The sequence below is a fragment of the Lichenostomus cassidix genome, chromosome Z, assembly GCF_008360975.1.
Source record: "Lichenostomus cassidix isolate B80296 chromosome Z, HeHo_3.0, whole genome shotgun sequence".
Lineage (NCBI taxonomy): Eukaryota > Metazoa > Chordata > Aves > Passeriformes > Meliphagidae > Lichenostomus > Lichenostomus cassidix.
In genome coordinates this window covers 48,477,910-48,494,943 of record NC_139511.1, presented here as the reverse complement: position 1 = coordinate 48,494,943, position 17,034 = coordinate 48,477,910, and the positions used below count along the sequence as shown (strand labels likewise).

The following is a 17,034-nucleotide window of genomic DNA, read 5'->3' as shown; positions in this document are numbered from 1 at the left end:
ATATTAATTTATATGGAAGTTTTTAAGGGAAAATAAGAAGTTGGTAGTAAAAATTTGCAGAGGCAAAACTAACGTGCTTCAAAAGCCATGCTTCTTGTTTGAAGATAACAAGACAGAAGACTGTAATTAGATACTAATGGCTAAGAAATAATGTAAATTGTTAATAAAAAATTGGTTTAATTTTTGTAAACTGTTTCTTCCAAAAGAAGAGTCTGGAAAGCAATTTTGGCAGAGCTATTTGTCTTTTTATCAATATTTCAAGTCTTGCATAGTCAGGTAAAGAGCAAAAGGTAGTCTGTATTCTCCTTACTGTAGTGATACTTGTGCTGCCTCCTTTCCTTTTAAAGTTGCGCTTATGTAATCAGAATTCAGCAGACTGCAATACCCAAGCAAAAGTATGTTTGGGTTTGTTCATTTAACTAGTCTTAGGTGTGTAAAAGCATTTATTTTACTTATTTGAGGTGAACAGTTCCAAAACAAGGGGCAAGAGAGATCAGGTCCATGAGAAGGTCTCTGTAGTCACTTTGCAGGTTACAAGTATTGTTTGACATAGGACATAAAAAGCTGTAGAGCTAAATATATTGTTCAGAAAAAAGGCATGTACAAGTGGACTTTGTTCTCATGGCTTTTAAAGGCTTCACATAGTAAAAAAAATTAGAAAACACTCAGAGAAAAATCAGTGGTTTTATGTGATCTGTACAACCCTTGTCATTTCATAAGTGTGCTTCAACAAGTTACTTTTCTGGAAAAAAAGTGGTTGCTTTTAATATTATAATTACTTGAATAAAGTAAAGAAAATACTAAAAAGTCCTGATTCCTGATGTAAAAAGTACCTTTTAGAAGGCCAAATGGGTATCAAAACACCAGTTGTGCTAATAAAATTAATCTCCTTGAATCCAAAATGGCAATCTAGCAGAACTGAGTGTATAAATTACTGGTCTTACTCTGAGTAGCTTGAATATTTTTTTCAAGGACTCTCTTAGTGATAATTTGGAAGGTTTTACACTGAGTGGCTTGGGTGTTTTTTTCAAGGGCTCTTAGTTATAATTTGGGAAGTTTAAGATAATCATTCGCAATTCACAGGACCCCATGCTCCAGTAAACCAAGTTTTTTTTTAAACTGGAAATTTTAGGCTTAAAGTGTGCCAACTTTTAAATTCTTAGCTTAGGTCCAGTATTGGTAGCACAGGCCTTGTTTATTCTTGGCATTTAGGCCTTATTGAGGACGGTGAACATACAATTACTTTATTAGTTACGTAAAAATGATCTCTCTTGGAAACACATGTTTTGGAAAGATATGGGAAGATAGAACCAGAGGTTTCCCACATGTGTATTCTGAGTAGTATCCTCAAAAAAAAAAAAAATCAGTTTGTATCTCTGATAGATTAATTTTTTTTTCCAAGTGCTTTTATTTCAGCAAACAGCTATTATAATTTACTGTCTTAGTGTTCAGTCTTTGTCTTAGACACAGAAGCATGGTCATTGGGGAAAAAATACGAAGTTTCAGCATTGATTTCATATACTTAATGTTATTAAAATACGATGTCCCTGACTTCACTTAAGTTCTCCGCTAAATAACAGAGAACTCTATTTCATTTATACCATTTGAGCTGTCTCTTGGTGCAGATTTCTGTTTGTCAAGTTAGCAGCAAACCAAGCCACGTGTCTGGCTTGAATGTGATGCTTGCTGAAATTAATTCAAATTGAATGAGATGTTCTCTAAAAGGGGAAATATGGAACTCTGCTGCAGGCTGCACAGCTATAGAACTACAGGCTGCACAGCCCATTCACTGTTGTCTGAAGTAATAGGGAATAGGGAAAACCCACATGTATTTATAGTTGCTTCTTGAATGTAGTTGGACCTGCAGACTGAAGACACACATCTTGCATTCTGCTTTTAGATAGTGCACAAGGCAAAATGATGAAGACAAGTTGCAAGATGCTCTTCCTGAGGTAGCATGTTAGAAATGCTTGTGTTTGAAAAGTGCCAAGATGAGAGAAGATTCAGCATATTCAACAGTGCCATCACTAGGCCTCAGTTTTTAAATTTGGCTGGATTTGAGCTGTCCCTCTGGACAGATAATACCTCTGAATTCAGGCACGTCTGTGTTTTGGCTAAGGTTGTAAAAGGATGATATGTCTAGCTGGCATGATGTGTTAAATGCAGCATCATGGACACAAGGGAGACATTTGAACATAATTGAGAACGTTTTTGAAGGTTTAGTGGCCAAAGCAGTAGCCTATTATGATGCTACAGCCAATTCTGATTCCCCTCTATTTGCATAATTTTTTTCAAATATGAAAACGAAATGTTGGTGGCCATCTGTTTGTTTTCTCTGCTTACCACCTGATTACTGAGTGTTAAATACTGTATGACTCTTCAAAAGGCCTGTTTGAAGTGCCTATTCATATACCTGATTTGGGTACTTAAGAAAATGCAGATGCAATTCATGGGACCATAGGAAGCCAGGTCAGCATTTAGTCAATAGAGGTGGATGCCTCCCCAGGAGGATTATAAAACACTTCCCTGATGAGTCTACAGTAGATCATGGAAAGGTATCCTTCATATTCACATCACTTTTCTGACTTAATTGTTCACCACACTTGAAATGAATGATTATTTAAATTTCAGTAGAAAGTCCTAACATACTTTCTAATGTTCTTAACACTTCACCTAACCTTATCTGATATTTTTGTCATTTTTTACTTTTGTCAATCTTTTGAATTGACAAAAGATTGACAGTTTTGAATCTGTATTTTTGATTTTTGTCTAGTACAGTAGTAGGATCAGGAAAAATTCAGGGGTTTAGGCATGTTGGCTTTCTGGCTCCATGTAAACAAGCTTTTCTCTTCAAAGAAAAGAATTCTCAAAAGAAAAGAATTCATTAATTCTATTTTCATTCTTTGTTTCTAATACCAACTTTTAAATTTTCTTCTGATACTCAGGCTCACAAAACTAGTGTATTTTCAGTTACCCTTTTAATTCCATAATAGTAAAACTTCATGGAGACAGAAGTGTTCTTGTGATCTGCTTTGTGTCACTTGGCTGCTGTGTTGTCACAGTTCCTTTGGTAAAATCTAGTTACAGAGTAATGAATATTACTGAAAATGAACAATTGATTGTGGCTTCTTCTTTTTACAGTTGCATTTTAGAAGTATTTAGTAATATCATGAAAGGGAGATACCTGTGAAGGACTTGGTTTAAAGTTTCAAGTACCATTAGATAGGTAGGCATTGACAAGGTTCGCTTAATAATTGCCTTTAAACTCTTTTATCCTTTCCCAATTGCCATTGCAGCGCATGGACATGGATCGTCGCAGGGAGGATGCCAGAAACCCTAAACGTAAGCCCCGCTTGATGGAGGAGGATGAATTACCAGCCTGGATTATTAAGGATGATGCTGAAGTTGAAAGGCTTACATGTGAAGAAGAAGAAGAGAAAATATTTGGAAGAGGATCCCGTCAGCGCAGGGATGTGGACTACAGTGACGCTCTCACAGAGAAACAGTGGCTGCGGGTAGGTTGTACCTTTTGGTTGGTTGGTTGTTTTTTACACTTAAATTGATTCATTTGTGGTGGGTTTTTCTTTTCATTTTGAAGACTCCACCAGGAAGAGCACAATGTAGAAGTTAGACCTAAAATACCATTATCCAGCTTCTGCTGCTATGAGGAATGTGTAAGTAAGTTTTGAACTGCACTGCAGAAACTTAGAGCAGCTTTACTAAGTGCTGAATCAGGACTATGATAGCATTCTTTAGGAACTATTCTTATTTACATGGATCTTGACATCTTTATTAGATCTTTAGGCACTTTTGTAAGTGTCATCTTTCAGATACATGAAGAATTCTTGGAAACTGTTGGTCAGTGTGTATTTAAAACTTTCTGTGCTGCAGAAGCTTGTTATGCTTTTAAATACCTGAATTTAATCCTTTTAAGAATTCAAAATTTTTCATGTAAGTTTTCTTTCTCTCAGGGTATTTAATTTCCAAGTCTTGAGCATTTATTGGCTCCACTGAGATCAAATATTTGATAAACAATTTAAGAATTTAAGACCTGAAAGTGAAGAGTCTGAATTTAACTGATGTTGGAAAACGCAGTTTTCCAGCAAAACTTATGCTAACTAAATAGGCCTGAACAAAGCCTCAGCATACTCAGGCCTCAGTAAAATCCTAACAAGCTACAGTGACTTGTTTACCTGAGAATGTTCTGTGAGAAGAATGTCATGGGAAAGAATAGGGAGTCAGAAGTGTTATGAGAAAGAAAAAGGGAGTTACCGGGAAGATCCCTGAATGTGTGAGAACAGACTGCAGGTGTGTGTGTAGCTATAATTAGTAACTTCTGTAACAGTATATAAGTTTCTCGTTTGGTGAAATAAAATGGAGCTTACTCTATATCTCATATTGAGACTGCCGTGAGTTCCCTCTCGTCGCAATGTCAAACTGACACCAGATCTGGGATTTTGTCTGTTGCTGTTCTTTGAAATGTGTATTCAATGAACAATAACACGTGTCTTTTCAGTGTGGTAGCAACAGCATGGTAAAGAGGTGAAAAAAGATCGTTGGATAGGCTTTTCAGAAATTTGATAATACTATGATTTCCAAAACTTATAAATAAAGTATAAGTGCAAAATTAATTTACATGGTTTGACTGAGTAAGTTTTGTTGTAGAATAATTACAGACAATACCAACATGAATATACAGTGCAGGTTTTGTGTATAATTCGCTAAAGATAGGTAAAAATCTTACCTACTTTGTTTCAAACAGGATGTTTGTGAGAGTGCACTGTGCAATACTGTACTAAGAGCTAATCTAGATTTGCTGCTTAGGGGAGAAAAGGCTTGAATTATACACCAGCTATAAATGTAAGCAAGTCCATGGAACTACAGGGGTTTGATACTTGACATGTTCAAGTAGTCAGTGGAGAAGAAAGATCTAGAAACATAAACTCTCCTGTCTGGATTCTTGTACACTGACTTTACCCTACAGTGGAAGTGCTTACAGTATAGTGTATATCTATTCAAGCTCATTTTAAGCTACTTCTTTTCAATGACGGAGCATGCTGGCTATGTCAGCACAGAAGTTAGCTTTGGCTTTCGTGTTTTATGTCTTTAGTTGGCTGTAATGTTTGTTTTGAGTGCTTTATTGTCAAAAATGGCAGGCCTAAAAGAAATCATCTGGTCCCTCTCATACTCTAGGCAGAATCATTAAGTCCTGTGATATTTATAATAAAAGTTCAGGATCTGACCTGTCCTAGGCACTCCTGAGCAGTGAACTTAGAAGTCCACAGTGGTTTGTTTCAATTTGTTCGGCTTTTCATTATATTTTATTTCAATTTTCATGTTGGATTTTAAGCTAATTACGACTTGTCCTAATAACTCTGCTCATGCAGAACAGGCTGATACCTTTTTTTTTTTTTGTAACATTTAATTATGTCATAGGAGAGTTGTCTCCTGGTTGAATAAATTCATAAGGTTAGTAACCACCGTTCATGCAGTCTTTTCCCATAATTCCTGTTTTCTAGACCTCTTGATTGTTTTCACTGATTTGCCATAGTTTTTCTACATATGACTGATACCTTTCTACAAGTTCGACCAAAAGCTAGACATAAGAATTCCAGATGCAGTGTCATTTGAATAAGGAAGAGTTCTTTTGCATAACTTCTGTAGTATTTACGCCTCACAATCCAGTATTTAATTTTCTAACATGGAAGGTGTTGAGTCCTGTTAAATTTCTGATCCAGTATAAGACCTTAATCCTTTTCTGTGGCTCTACTTCCTTACCAGCTTTTCAAAATCATGTTTCATATAGTTCATCTTCCCTTCTTAAGAGGATTTAGCATATGCCCTTGTTGAAAAATTTTGACGTTTTCTTCACCAAAATTACTCAGAATTTTGAGCCTGTCCTTGGGTGAACTCCTGGTCAGCTAGGTGTTTTCTTGAGATTTAGTATGCATTCTCTCCTTCTATTCTGTCCTTTTAAAGACTGTAAAAACATTGACGTGCTGGATCACTTGATAAAAAGCTATAAAAGACTACTCTGAAAACAATTTCTTAGCAGGTCCCCATATGCTTAATAGTAATTATTTTCATTGTTTGCTTCTGAGACTGTTCTGTGAGGCCAAGTTAGAAACCTTGCTAGGCAAGACGGTACATACACTATCCCTTTTTCACCGTGGCTCATTACTTTGTTGAGAGAAATCATTCTCCCTTCTCTCTATTGAGTGATTAAGCATGTTTTCAAATTAGTTAAATTGACTTAGATAAGATTGGTTCACAAGGCATTCAGGTACACTTGAGGGTGTGATGAAACCAATGGAAGTGTAAGAACTACTAATACTTTTTGGTCTCTTCAGTGGAATTATATTTATAATGTAATATTGCTTATGCACATTCAAAATAAAACTCTTTATTGGGCAGATAATGACATGTAAGTAACATTTTCTGAGGTGTTTTTCATTATCGTATTTTCTGTGTTTGTGAAACAGAGTTCTTTGTCATACCCGTTGCCCTCTCAGCAGCATCACTTATATGTCTTTGACAATGTTTGAGTTTTCTGTAATGATATCTCTAGAAGATGTCATAATAATAGTGTACAACATATTCAAGGGAATACTTAACTACATAAACATAAAAAAGGTGGTAGATCGTTTATATGCATAAACTTCTATCTACTTTATAAGCCACTTGTATCTTGTGGCTTCCTCTCTATAACCTATAATAGTGTCATACATAGTGCATGACAACTGTGAATTAATTGTTTCTTTTTAACTTGGATGCAGTGAACTACTTCAGATCAGTAGAACTGAAAATAATAGAAGAGGTAGCAAGTTCTGAATTAAGACTGATACTTTAATTCATAAGACACTCTTTCAGCTATGTTCTGTGTCATGCCATTCTCCAGAGGTAACCATGGATCTATTTTTATTGCAGTATTATAGAAGAAGCAGGTTTATTTATCTGCAGTGAAGGATGCCCCTCATTTTTTTTCCCTTGCTGGGGCTGCTGTTACAGCTTTATAGCTATCTTCTCAAGGGGTTTTCTGAATAAAATTTTGCATTTCTGACCAGTAAGTTGGTTTCATAATAACAGTATGTACTCCTGAGCTGTCTCTTTTTCGTTTATGTCCTGAGGAGCTGACTACATCTCTTCTTTTCTGAGGAGTTTTGCCTCATTCAGCAGCCGCAGCTCTAACTGTGGAATAGGTGCTGCCTCCTTTTCATTTAGACCCTGAACCCTCTGCTGATGCATGCAACACTGGATAATGTAGTTCTGGTCCTGGCAGATCCCAGCAGGATCTGCCGTACACTTCATGGTCTGTATGCATGCACGTACACTGACCAAGTATGTCAGCTCCTTCGTTGCTAGAAGGTCATGTACCTGAGTTTGGAAGCAAGGGACAAAATAATTGCAGAAGCTTAACCTGTGATCAGAGGCAGTATTTATTGAGATTGTGCTGCTGCCCGAACAGCCTGTAATTCTTTGACAGTCTCCCAGGAAAGCTCTTAAGACAGAAACAGGCTTCATCACTAGCTGTCGCTGCAGCCTGCTGTTCTCTAACCGTTGGCATGACGACCGTATTTCCTTAAGAAAAGAAAATCTGGAAGAAGGAGTTTGCTTACGGATTGTATGAAGCATTTATATTCTAGAAGTATTTCATGGTCTAGCAGATTCTGTCCCTGCACCACTTCTAACAGAACTGCAAAATACTTTGCTGGTTCCCATGGCATATTATTTTTGATAAGGGTCGTCTACTAAGAACTTGATTACCTAAGACAGGCTTCAAAAAACAGAGGATTTGTTTGAGTAGGTGAAAGACCCTTAAGACATTTGCGTCTGATTTCACCTTCTCATGCAATTTAATTGCTGGCTAGGTGGCATAAATAAACTTTTAGTCCCTAGTTGTGCTGTTAACTTGAAATAGCTTTACGTGTTGTCCAGGGAAACATATCTGAACACAAAATTAGCAGTGTCTTATTTATGTCATGCAAACATGCAAAAGTCATGCTTATTTTGCTGATCTAAGAGTTGTAAGTGAAATTTATGCATTTGGTTTGTAATTAGTCAATCTTACTTAAAGAAAATCAGTGGGGGCTCTCACTCATGTAACCTGGTGAGTACTGTTTAACATAGTCACCACATAAATTTTTTTTGTTTATGTTTACTAAAGTTAGGTTGTATAATAAATCAAACTACCTAGCAGGAAAATTTCTGGGTGTGTTTTCAACTCTTTCCTCGTCAGCTGGAACTTTAAATAACTTTTGGATTTTACACGCTCTCTAATAGTTTGTTAACAGCTATGTTTGATAGCAGGGAAAGTAATGTTGAGCCAACTTGTTGGTACAAATTGGTATAAATTACTAAAAGTTTTCAAGTAGGTTTGTGTTTTCTGAGAGAGCTTCACTTCTATATATATAACTTTAAAATCAGTACTAGGAAGATATTTTAAGACGTGTTTTGGTAAACTGGGATGGTGGAATTTGATTTTACAGTGGGCTTTTGCTGATGGGTAGGGTCAGAGACACAGACACAAACACCAACTTAAGGAATAGTGTTACTTACTACAATGCAAAACTGCAAAGAATTGCAAAAGGATAAGCTAGGCAACGCATATCATCATTATTACAATGGAATGCCAACAGTGATTAAGAAAGAATGTCACCAGTTACCCTGCATTACCCTTCATCCATGTATCAGCTGGGAAAGCTGATACAGTGAGGGACTGGAGAACCATGCCTGGTATCCTGCGGTGTGTCCACCTTTGTGTGCAGTGAGGCTTCCAACTCTGCTGTGAGAGTAGCCCAGCTTTTATAATAAGCAAGCTACTGTTACGTCTTATGCAGGAACATCTGCTTTATTTCTCCTGTTGGTTTTCTCCCAGAGCCTGGCCAGGGCTCAAGGAGAAACCAAGGGAGTTGTCTTTGATCCTGCACCCCCAAACAAGGCCATCTGTGGCCTTGCCCAGTTTCTAAATACACAAGGGTAAATACGTGTTTCGCCAATGAGCAGATACATATATCCTATTGCAAATAATGGTTTACTAATGAGTGGATGCATATAATATTTGGTTGGAAGGTTCATCTAGAAGTCAGTTTTGGTTTGGGGCCTGTTTTTCAGGCCTTACTACTTCAAGTAGTCTTCATTAGGTACTGAGCTACCTGTGTGGAAAATAAGCATTACATTCTGTAATTGTGTTAGTCTATGCTGGAGGCTGGAATTCTTGGAAGGAGGAAAAAATGAGTTTTTACCTGTCGGATAGTTTATCTGTGTAGTTAGTGTATGTAATACCCCTGCACCCCTGCTTTTCTGTATTTCTGCCCTATACCATTTTTGGTTACAGTTGCAAAGTTTCCTGAGTTGCTGCTAAACCTTTTTAACAATGAAGTGAGTATTTGTGCAGGATGTTTGAAGAAAATTGCATTCTGATCTAAACCCTGCTCTGTAGTACTGAATTGCAGGTCCAATTGAATTTGTAAATTCAATTGGGAATTTGTTGTATTTACCGGAATCTGTATGGGAAAACAAGTCACGTTTAAAGGACTACTAGTGGAAGCTTAAAAGTCCACCATCCTAGGGGGTTGTCTGTTTTGTGACCAGTGATCATCAGATTGCCCCAGGTATTATTTTTTAATGTTCTTTGTGAGGCTGATAAGTTGTATGTATGTGCAAGCTGCTTTTTGAAGGGTTAGAAAGTTGGACATGACTTCAAGGCCTCGTTGAACCAAGCCATTTTTATAATTCTCTGTATGACTATCTATCATTCATATCCTTTTCATGATACTCAATTCAGAGTCTACTTAAAAAGAAAAAAATAGGTACTTTCACCTTGCAGTGAAATTAAAACTAGTAAAGCAGAAAGGGTGTTTTCTTGGTTTTTCATGGATGAGAGGGAATTTAAATGCATCCACCTGATTGCTTTGGTTTGCTATTTTGGCAGGATGGCTTTGTTAGTTTATAAAGGAAAGAGCCTGATTTACACTCTGGGTGGCTTTCTCAGAAATTCTCTTGTCTTTTCTCAGAATGTGGAATCAGGGTTGAGAGTATTAATTTTGGAAACTGAAAAAGTATTTTGAAATGCTTCTTTGATATTTCAGAGATATTCTCCACGAAGCAATTGTTACTGTTTGATAAATATCTTTTTCAGTGAGAAAGACTTCAAGTCCAGAAATCTGAACAGCTGTTTATGAGGACTACTTGTCAGTAAAACCGTGCCATATTTTCGTAGGATTCTTTATTCTTAGTGTGTGATTTTGGCTATACAATGTTTCATGTGATGTACCATAGCACATATTAATATAACTTCAAGTGGAATTGTACATCCTATCTCCTCTAGAAAACATTAAAATAGTAATTCCTTATAAATACTTATTTTTAAAAAATGTGGGGAGTACTGTTAGCATTAGACTAAAATAAACTTCACTTTGCTTGAAATGACTGTATCTTCTGACATGTCAAGTTTATATATCCTGGAAGCTGTGAGTTAAAACTCTGGATTTCAGGTTTTGTTATATCATTACTGTTTCGAGTTCAAATTTTTTCATGAGAAGATTTAGGCCATGTGGTTAAGATGCCAGAAATATTCTTGTTGTGGAGGGTCAAAATTCAGATCAGCTGCCTGGGGGAGACTGAGGGGAGACATCATTTCAGTCTACAGCGTCCTCACAATGGGAAGAGAAGGGGCAGGCAGTGATCCCTTCTCTGTGGTGACCAGTGACAGGAGCTAAGGGAATGGCTTGAAGTTGTGTCACGTGGGGGATTAGGTTGGATGTTAGAAAAAGGTTCTTCACCCAGAGGGTGGCTGGGCACTGGAAGAGGCTCCCCATGGAAGTGTTCACAGCACTTCCCCTGCTTCTTCTATAGAAACTGCTTCTGTGGCAACTTAAATGAAAGCACTTAGTCTCTTGTATGTAAACAAGTATGGAAGTACTAACTTGACAGATACGAAGAATAGGGAACAGTCAGGCTGAATTTCTCAAAAACTATTCAGCCAATAATTAGGCATGATGTGACTGGCAGTTAGCTTCCTGAGTCATCCTGAAGTACCCTATTTGATGAGTACAATAGTGTACTTCTGTATTCTAGCTGTAAAATGTTAACCTTAAAAAAAAGTCCACAAAAACTTTCCAGTAACCACAACCATGTAATTTAGTCCCATACTCTGAAATTGTCATGTTTAGCAAGTTACAAATCATGGTTTGTATTTCATGTACTCTTTTCAGTTGCATCTGACATTCTTAGCTGGGTTTCAAATGCAGAACCAAGAACTTTGCTGCTGCTTATAGCCTTATTTTAGTTTTTTGTATATGCACCTATACTTTACTACACAATACGTTGTTTTGTTGACAAACTTCATGTGCTCTAAAGTCATTGGCTTTTCAGGAATCCTTGTATTGTTTGGTTAGTGTTTGCGTATGTAGTGGTTTTTGCTTGTCAGGCTGTGATTTGCATTGCAACTTATCCCAGAAGAACAAAAAGGCCTTCTAGACAGCTACTGTTCATGTTAGATTTTTACTTTTTGGTTGTAATATGCATATTACAGGTCAGGCTCTACTGTGAGTCCTGGCACAGTCAGATAACGGCACCTTTAAAAGCATCCTTAAGACACGGAACTCACTGCATTACTGCTTAAAGTTAGCATCCCAACATACTGGTTTTGTATCAAATACATAAAAGATACATGTAATTTAGCTTTTCTCAGCAAGTTTTCCAAGTTTGACTTAGTTTCATTCCGTGCATTGTTCCTCCAAATTCTTCTAAATTATTAAAAAGCTATACTTGAATTGTCATAAAGGGCTACCTCCTACTGTGTATTTTTTTAATACAGTCTATTTCTATAAGCAAAATCTTTTCCTCTGTTGACATAGGAAGTGAATATTCTCACCTCTTGCCATATGTTTTTCACGTCATGCTCTCTCAACATTGTGTGCTTCCTATTCTTAATTGCCTCAGAGTACTTATACTAATAATGATAGATCTTTAAACCAAATTTCCCATACTATTGGAAAAATCCTTAAGCTGTTTTCTGTGAATAAATAGATACAAAAAGTCTGCGAACATCTACTGAAAAATAGTTAAACTAAAATGGTTTCTGAAAGCTATTACCTTTTTTCCTGACATATTTAATTTCTGTGAGGTATTATATCTGTTTCGTTTTGAGTTTGTTTTTCCAGATTATTGTCCCAGTTTTGTCCATTTAGTTCTGTTCCACGTTTTCAACTTGGAATAAAAGATGACTGCTTGGGAATATGTGAATAGACGTAAATATAAGAGAGTAGAAGAACATATGAAGGAAAATACTTGATGGTATTACTATTGGCAGGAGCTGAGTTTACTATGACATGCGTAAAAATGCTAGTTTAAGCCTTGTACTACAAGCTTCTCATGTTATATTATTAAGAGCAGTAGTTTCAGGCACACAAAATTTAAGCTCTTCTTTAAATTAGAAGCCTTCTGTTAGTCTATTAGTCTGCTGACCAAAAAGAGAGAAAATTTCTGCCATTTTTCTGAGCAGTTAGGAGGCACCACTGAATATCTGTTTTGAGAGAGAGAAATAGTTCACTTACTCTAACTCTGCAGATTTACTGCAAAATGAGTGATTCTACACTGGAAATTTGTTAATCATCCCTTTGTGTTTTTATCCTCAGCTGTGTTGTTTTCACAGTGGAAGAAAAGGCATCTTTTTCTTTATAGGGAACATTCTACTACGATATCCTGCTGTTGAGTATGTTGCAGAACAAGAGTTTGTAATGTCTTCTTACCTTTTTCCAGTGCTTGGAATTGTCAATTTTATTTTTACCATAGAGAAGATGCCTATTGCTGCAAATGTTTGCAACATTAAGTGGAAGCAAACGTCCTGGAAAGAGCCAAGACTGCAGTTTCTTTGCAAAGAGCTGGTCTGATGAGGGTAGAAGCCCTGTCTTTGTATGAGGTATTTTACTGATTTAATTGCTAGGGTTTTAGAAGAAAAGGAAGACAAAGTTTGTTGAATGAAGAAGGGCTGAGCCCCTGGAAATTTTTTCAAAAATAATTTGAAAAACTCCATTAATTCCCAATATTAAATTGAATTTTAAGAATTTTTTTCATATGGAATAAAATCAAACAGAAGTCTGTCTTTAGTCATTAGCATTATGAGCGGCAAAATATCATCCACACTGCTAGTCTGCCAGGAGGATGTTACAAAATAAAGATTTCCTACGTTATCCACAACAGAAGAATGTAATGTGTATAAAAAGGTGAATACCAAAAGAAAAAAGACAAATTAACATTGCTTAGAATTACCTAGAAACCTGCAATGGTAACAGTATTTTGTGAAATATAAAGTAAACAGCAATTGTAAATCATTCTCTCAGAACTTGGAAGAGAAGCCATCTTAGGTAACTATTTATTAGAGTTTATTTAACTATTATGTGTTTCTCATTGGTTTTGTATGCATGTTCACCTTTGTAAAATAAACATCTTACCTGTGTGAGAGATGATAAATCCTTGGAATGTTGAAAAATGCCTGTTGTTTTCTTGGTTTTGGATCTGGTCTTTTTTGATGAGTATTTCCATGAATTCATTGCAGCATGTTTCCTCCTCTTCTCTGACATCTGTCTGTGAACCTGAATAGAATGTAGGTGTAACCAGAAATAGTACTAAATTAAACTTCATTTGTAACTTCTAAACTAATGCATCAAGTATTTTAGCAAATAATTAAAAATGGAATTAAAAATAATCCCAGAAGAACAATAGGACAATATATGCATCCAGATTTATTTCAGACCAAAGAAGGACATCTGGAGGCAAAACCCTCAGCACAACCTAAGCTGTTACAACCTTGATATTATTTTGCTTCTAAACTCTAAGATATCAGGGAAATAAAAAACATGTGTTTTAGGCCAGAAATGTGTTTAGTGTTGACTAAGTTCCAAGCTTATTATTTTAAAGGAGTTTAGGAAAAAATCAGAAAAGTAATCTCTACCACCTCCCCATGGCACCCACCTCATCCTGGTGCCCATCAGAAAAGGTAATCTACTCATGCAGTTAATTTTCTTTGCCCCTTGTTGTACAAAAGATACCTTACCTGGTCAAGAAAAAGCATAACTCTGGTACCAGTTATCTCACAACACCCTTGTCAGTATAGAGTCATCTATACTCCTGTAGTAGGCTTTCCTGAATCAGAATTCTCAATAAGACAGGGAGAAAAATGCTGATAAAAATTAAAAAGGTCAGAAACCTTCCCCATTCTCACTTCCTCACTGAATGGTCTGCATTTCTGTCTGTGCAACAAGCATCTGTGTCTCTGATGTAGTGAACAAGATAAAGGGGAAAAGATGAGGCACCTCTGTCATGGTAGATTTTGCTTCCAGATGGATTGCTTGTGAATCTGAAGCCAGGAAACATGCCTGCAGTGTTTTCGTTAGTCTTCCACTGTCTTTCTTAAGTTAGTTACATCTCATTCAGTCTCTCAGTTTTATTTCTAACCATGCTTCCAAGGATACCTGCAACTATTTCCAATAGCATTCTGTTAACAATATTTACTCTGAGTTACCAATATGCTGTAAGGTTCTTAACAATATGAAGACAATCTGAAATACTCAGGATACCTTGTACTTGAGAAATGCTGTTCTGACATCCCTTTTGGAATATGTTTGTTTATCATCTGGCAACCCTCCTGCAGAATATTTCACAAGTCCATTACAGATTTGTCTCAGTCTTGAAGGAGAGCATCTTTTCACTGTGTTCAGAAATAAGCCGTTATTCTAAGTGACAAGAGTTCTTCAGCAGGTTATCTAGCTTTCTAAAATGAAGGGAAGAAGATTTCAGAAACATGAACTAAAACCCCCCCCCCCACAACAAAACAGTTCATTGATAAAGAGGTTGATATCAATAGTTTCTGGTATAGAATTTTTTTAGATCTGTCCCCCCTTCCCCCGCCCTGGATCTTTCTGCTGCTTCTGGTGAGGTTGGCTTGGTTAAGAGGTTGTTAAAATTAAGTCTTCTAGCAAGACATTTTGAAAACTGTAGAAGACAATTACGGACCTGTAGATCTCAGAATGTGGCTGAGTAAATGCAGACGACAGAATAGTGATGATTTTTGGAAGTTTCACATTCAGGGTCTTGACGCAGTAAGTATGTATTGTCTTTTCTCAGTGCTTTGGTTAAACAAAGTATCTTTATAGTCAGCATGATACAGTTGTTCCTTTCTATGATTCAATTCCTTCTTTCTAATGAAGCCTTTTCGTGGTGCTCACTGAGCAGGCAGGCAGTGGGTCCTGGTATCATGAATTCCTAATTCTGCTTTTCAGTCTCTCTCTGTCCCCAAAGTTTTTGAAAATCTCATTGGTTCAAAATCAATTTGAGGGGTTACATTTAAAATCGTTTGCCTTTGGGGGGAGGGACAAATGAGACTAATTACAAATTTTTTTTTTAACCAGATTTCACTTCTGAGTAGAAGAAAATTTCATGTGCTTGTCAGTGTGGTTTGTCACAACTTAGAGATAGTTTATTGGTGCTGGCTCTGCATGATGCTTTACTTAATAATTATCAAATTAAAGCTGAAGCTTAGTATTAAGATACCTTATTCAATCAATACTAAATATTGGGATATTTGACCTGAAAAAATTTTCTCAGACCAGAAGGAAAACAATGAAGATAAAAGCTTTAACGCTCTGTTGCTTTGGTTGAGAACCATTTCTCTTTAAAGATAACATATATCCTTGCATGGTTATATCGGGTCAATCTCGAATCAGTCTTTAAATCAAAATGCAGGAAAATTCGTAATTTGCATTATTGTTCTTCTTAATGTCTAATTAAATATAGGCAACTAGAGTTTCAGTGTAAATAATGAAGCAACTGTTAATACTTTCAAATGCAGAACAGAAAACAATCTATCTTCTCCCATTTCTTTAAAAGATGCTCGTTTCAGTGATGTGACGACATAGACTGATTGATGAACATATGTCTGAAGGACTCATTTACTGTATTTGGTGGAAGTTCAGCCCATATGAAAAGACCATGTATTACAATTTGATATGTTCTTGCAATAATGGCATTTTCTTTGAGTTTTGTGATAAAACAATACTTCTATGAAAGCAAATTAAAACTGGCTATAGTCACTAATTCTTTGCCTTTGACAGATTGTGTCCTATATTCTGTTTCAGTTTAGTCCCAGAAAAACTAGACTGGTAAATCTGTTGTGCAGTAATATCAAGGAGAGGAAATTCAATTAATATAATTTCTTCATCAGTCTTCATTATTATTTTCAGGTATTTAGTCATTCCACTGTTGCTAGAGTATCTTAAGCCCCTTCATCTACTTGTCAAGTATTAGACGTTTTTCTTCACAGTCTGTATACTGACCTTTATGCTGTTGCAAAGCAAGATGCAATTACAATGTAAGGAAACTTGAACTAGAGAGCCAAGAAACAATTCTAACATGTGGAAATCAGAGGCAGTCCCAGAGCCAAGAAACAATTCTAACATGTGGAAATCAGAGGCAGTCCCAGATGTCAGGAATGTTACTGGTTAAAAAATAAGCAAGAGAACAGGCTTTTGAAGAAATCTATTTAAAAATGTGAACTTCGGTGTGGAAAGTCGAAGTCTTCATTGGTTGCTGGATTTAATCTGAGAACAAATGTAAAATAAAGAATGGAAGGATTTCAAATAGAGCAAGACAGCAGAAAAAATCCTAAAAAACTTCTCTTGGAATTTCATTACAATATTCCAAAAAGGATCATTGTGAAGAAAGAAATTGGTACAGGTAGATAGATGTCATTTTTAGGGTTTTCAATGTTTATTATTAGCTCTCCATAGGGTTCTTTTATTTCTTTCTTCTCTTCCAAGATGGTAAATGTTAACTTCATTTTGCAGAGCAGTCATCTATTTTTCATTAGTGCATTACTGATAATGTTTTTTGGTTTAAGTGCTTAGTAGGCCTTAAGCTTAATGCCGTTTGGCCTGTAGTCAGTACCATGCCCATAAACACGCCAGTTAAGTTCTTTGTTCTTCTCAGAAAAGTTCATTCTTTTGGAAATTTTGAATTATTAGGTTAATATTTATG

At 36.3% G+C, this 17,034-nt stretch overlaps 1 protein-coding gene across 5 annotated transcripts in view; it reads left to right on the top strand.

The window, feature by feature from the left end:
• The window catches only part of SMARCA2 (SWI/SNF related BAF chromatin remodeling complex subunit ATPase 2), a 119,467-nt gene that overhangs the window by 75,804 nt on the left and 26,629 nt on the right, over nt 1–17,034 (top strand). For all 5 annotated transcript variants that reach the window (XM_085042329.1, XM_085042330.1, XM_085042332.1 and 2 more), the window contains exon 28: nt 3,297–3,515. In XM_085042329.1, coding sequence (XP_084898455.1) covers nt 3,297–3,515 — 219 coding nt within the window. The remainder of the gene's footprint in view (nt 1–3,296; nt 3,516–17,034) is intronic.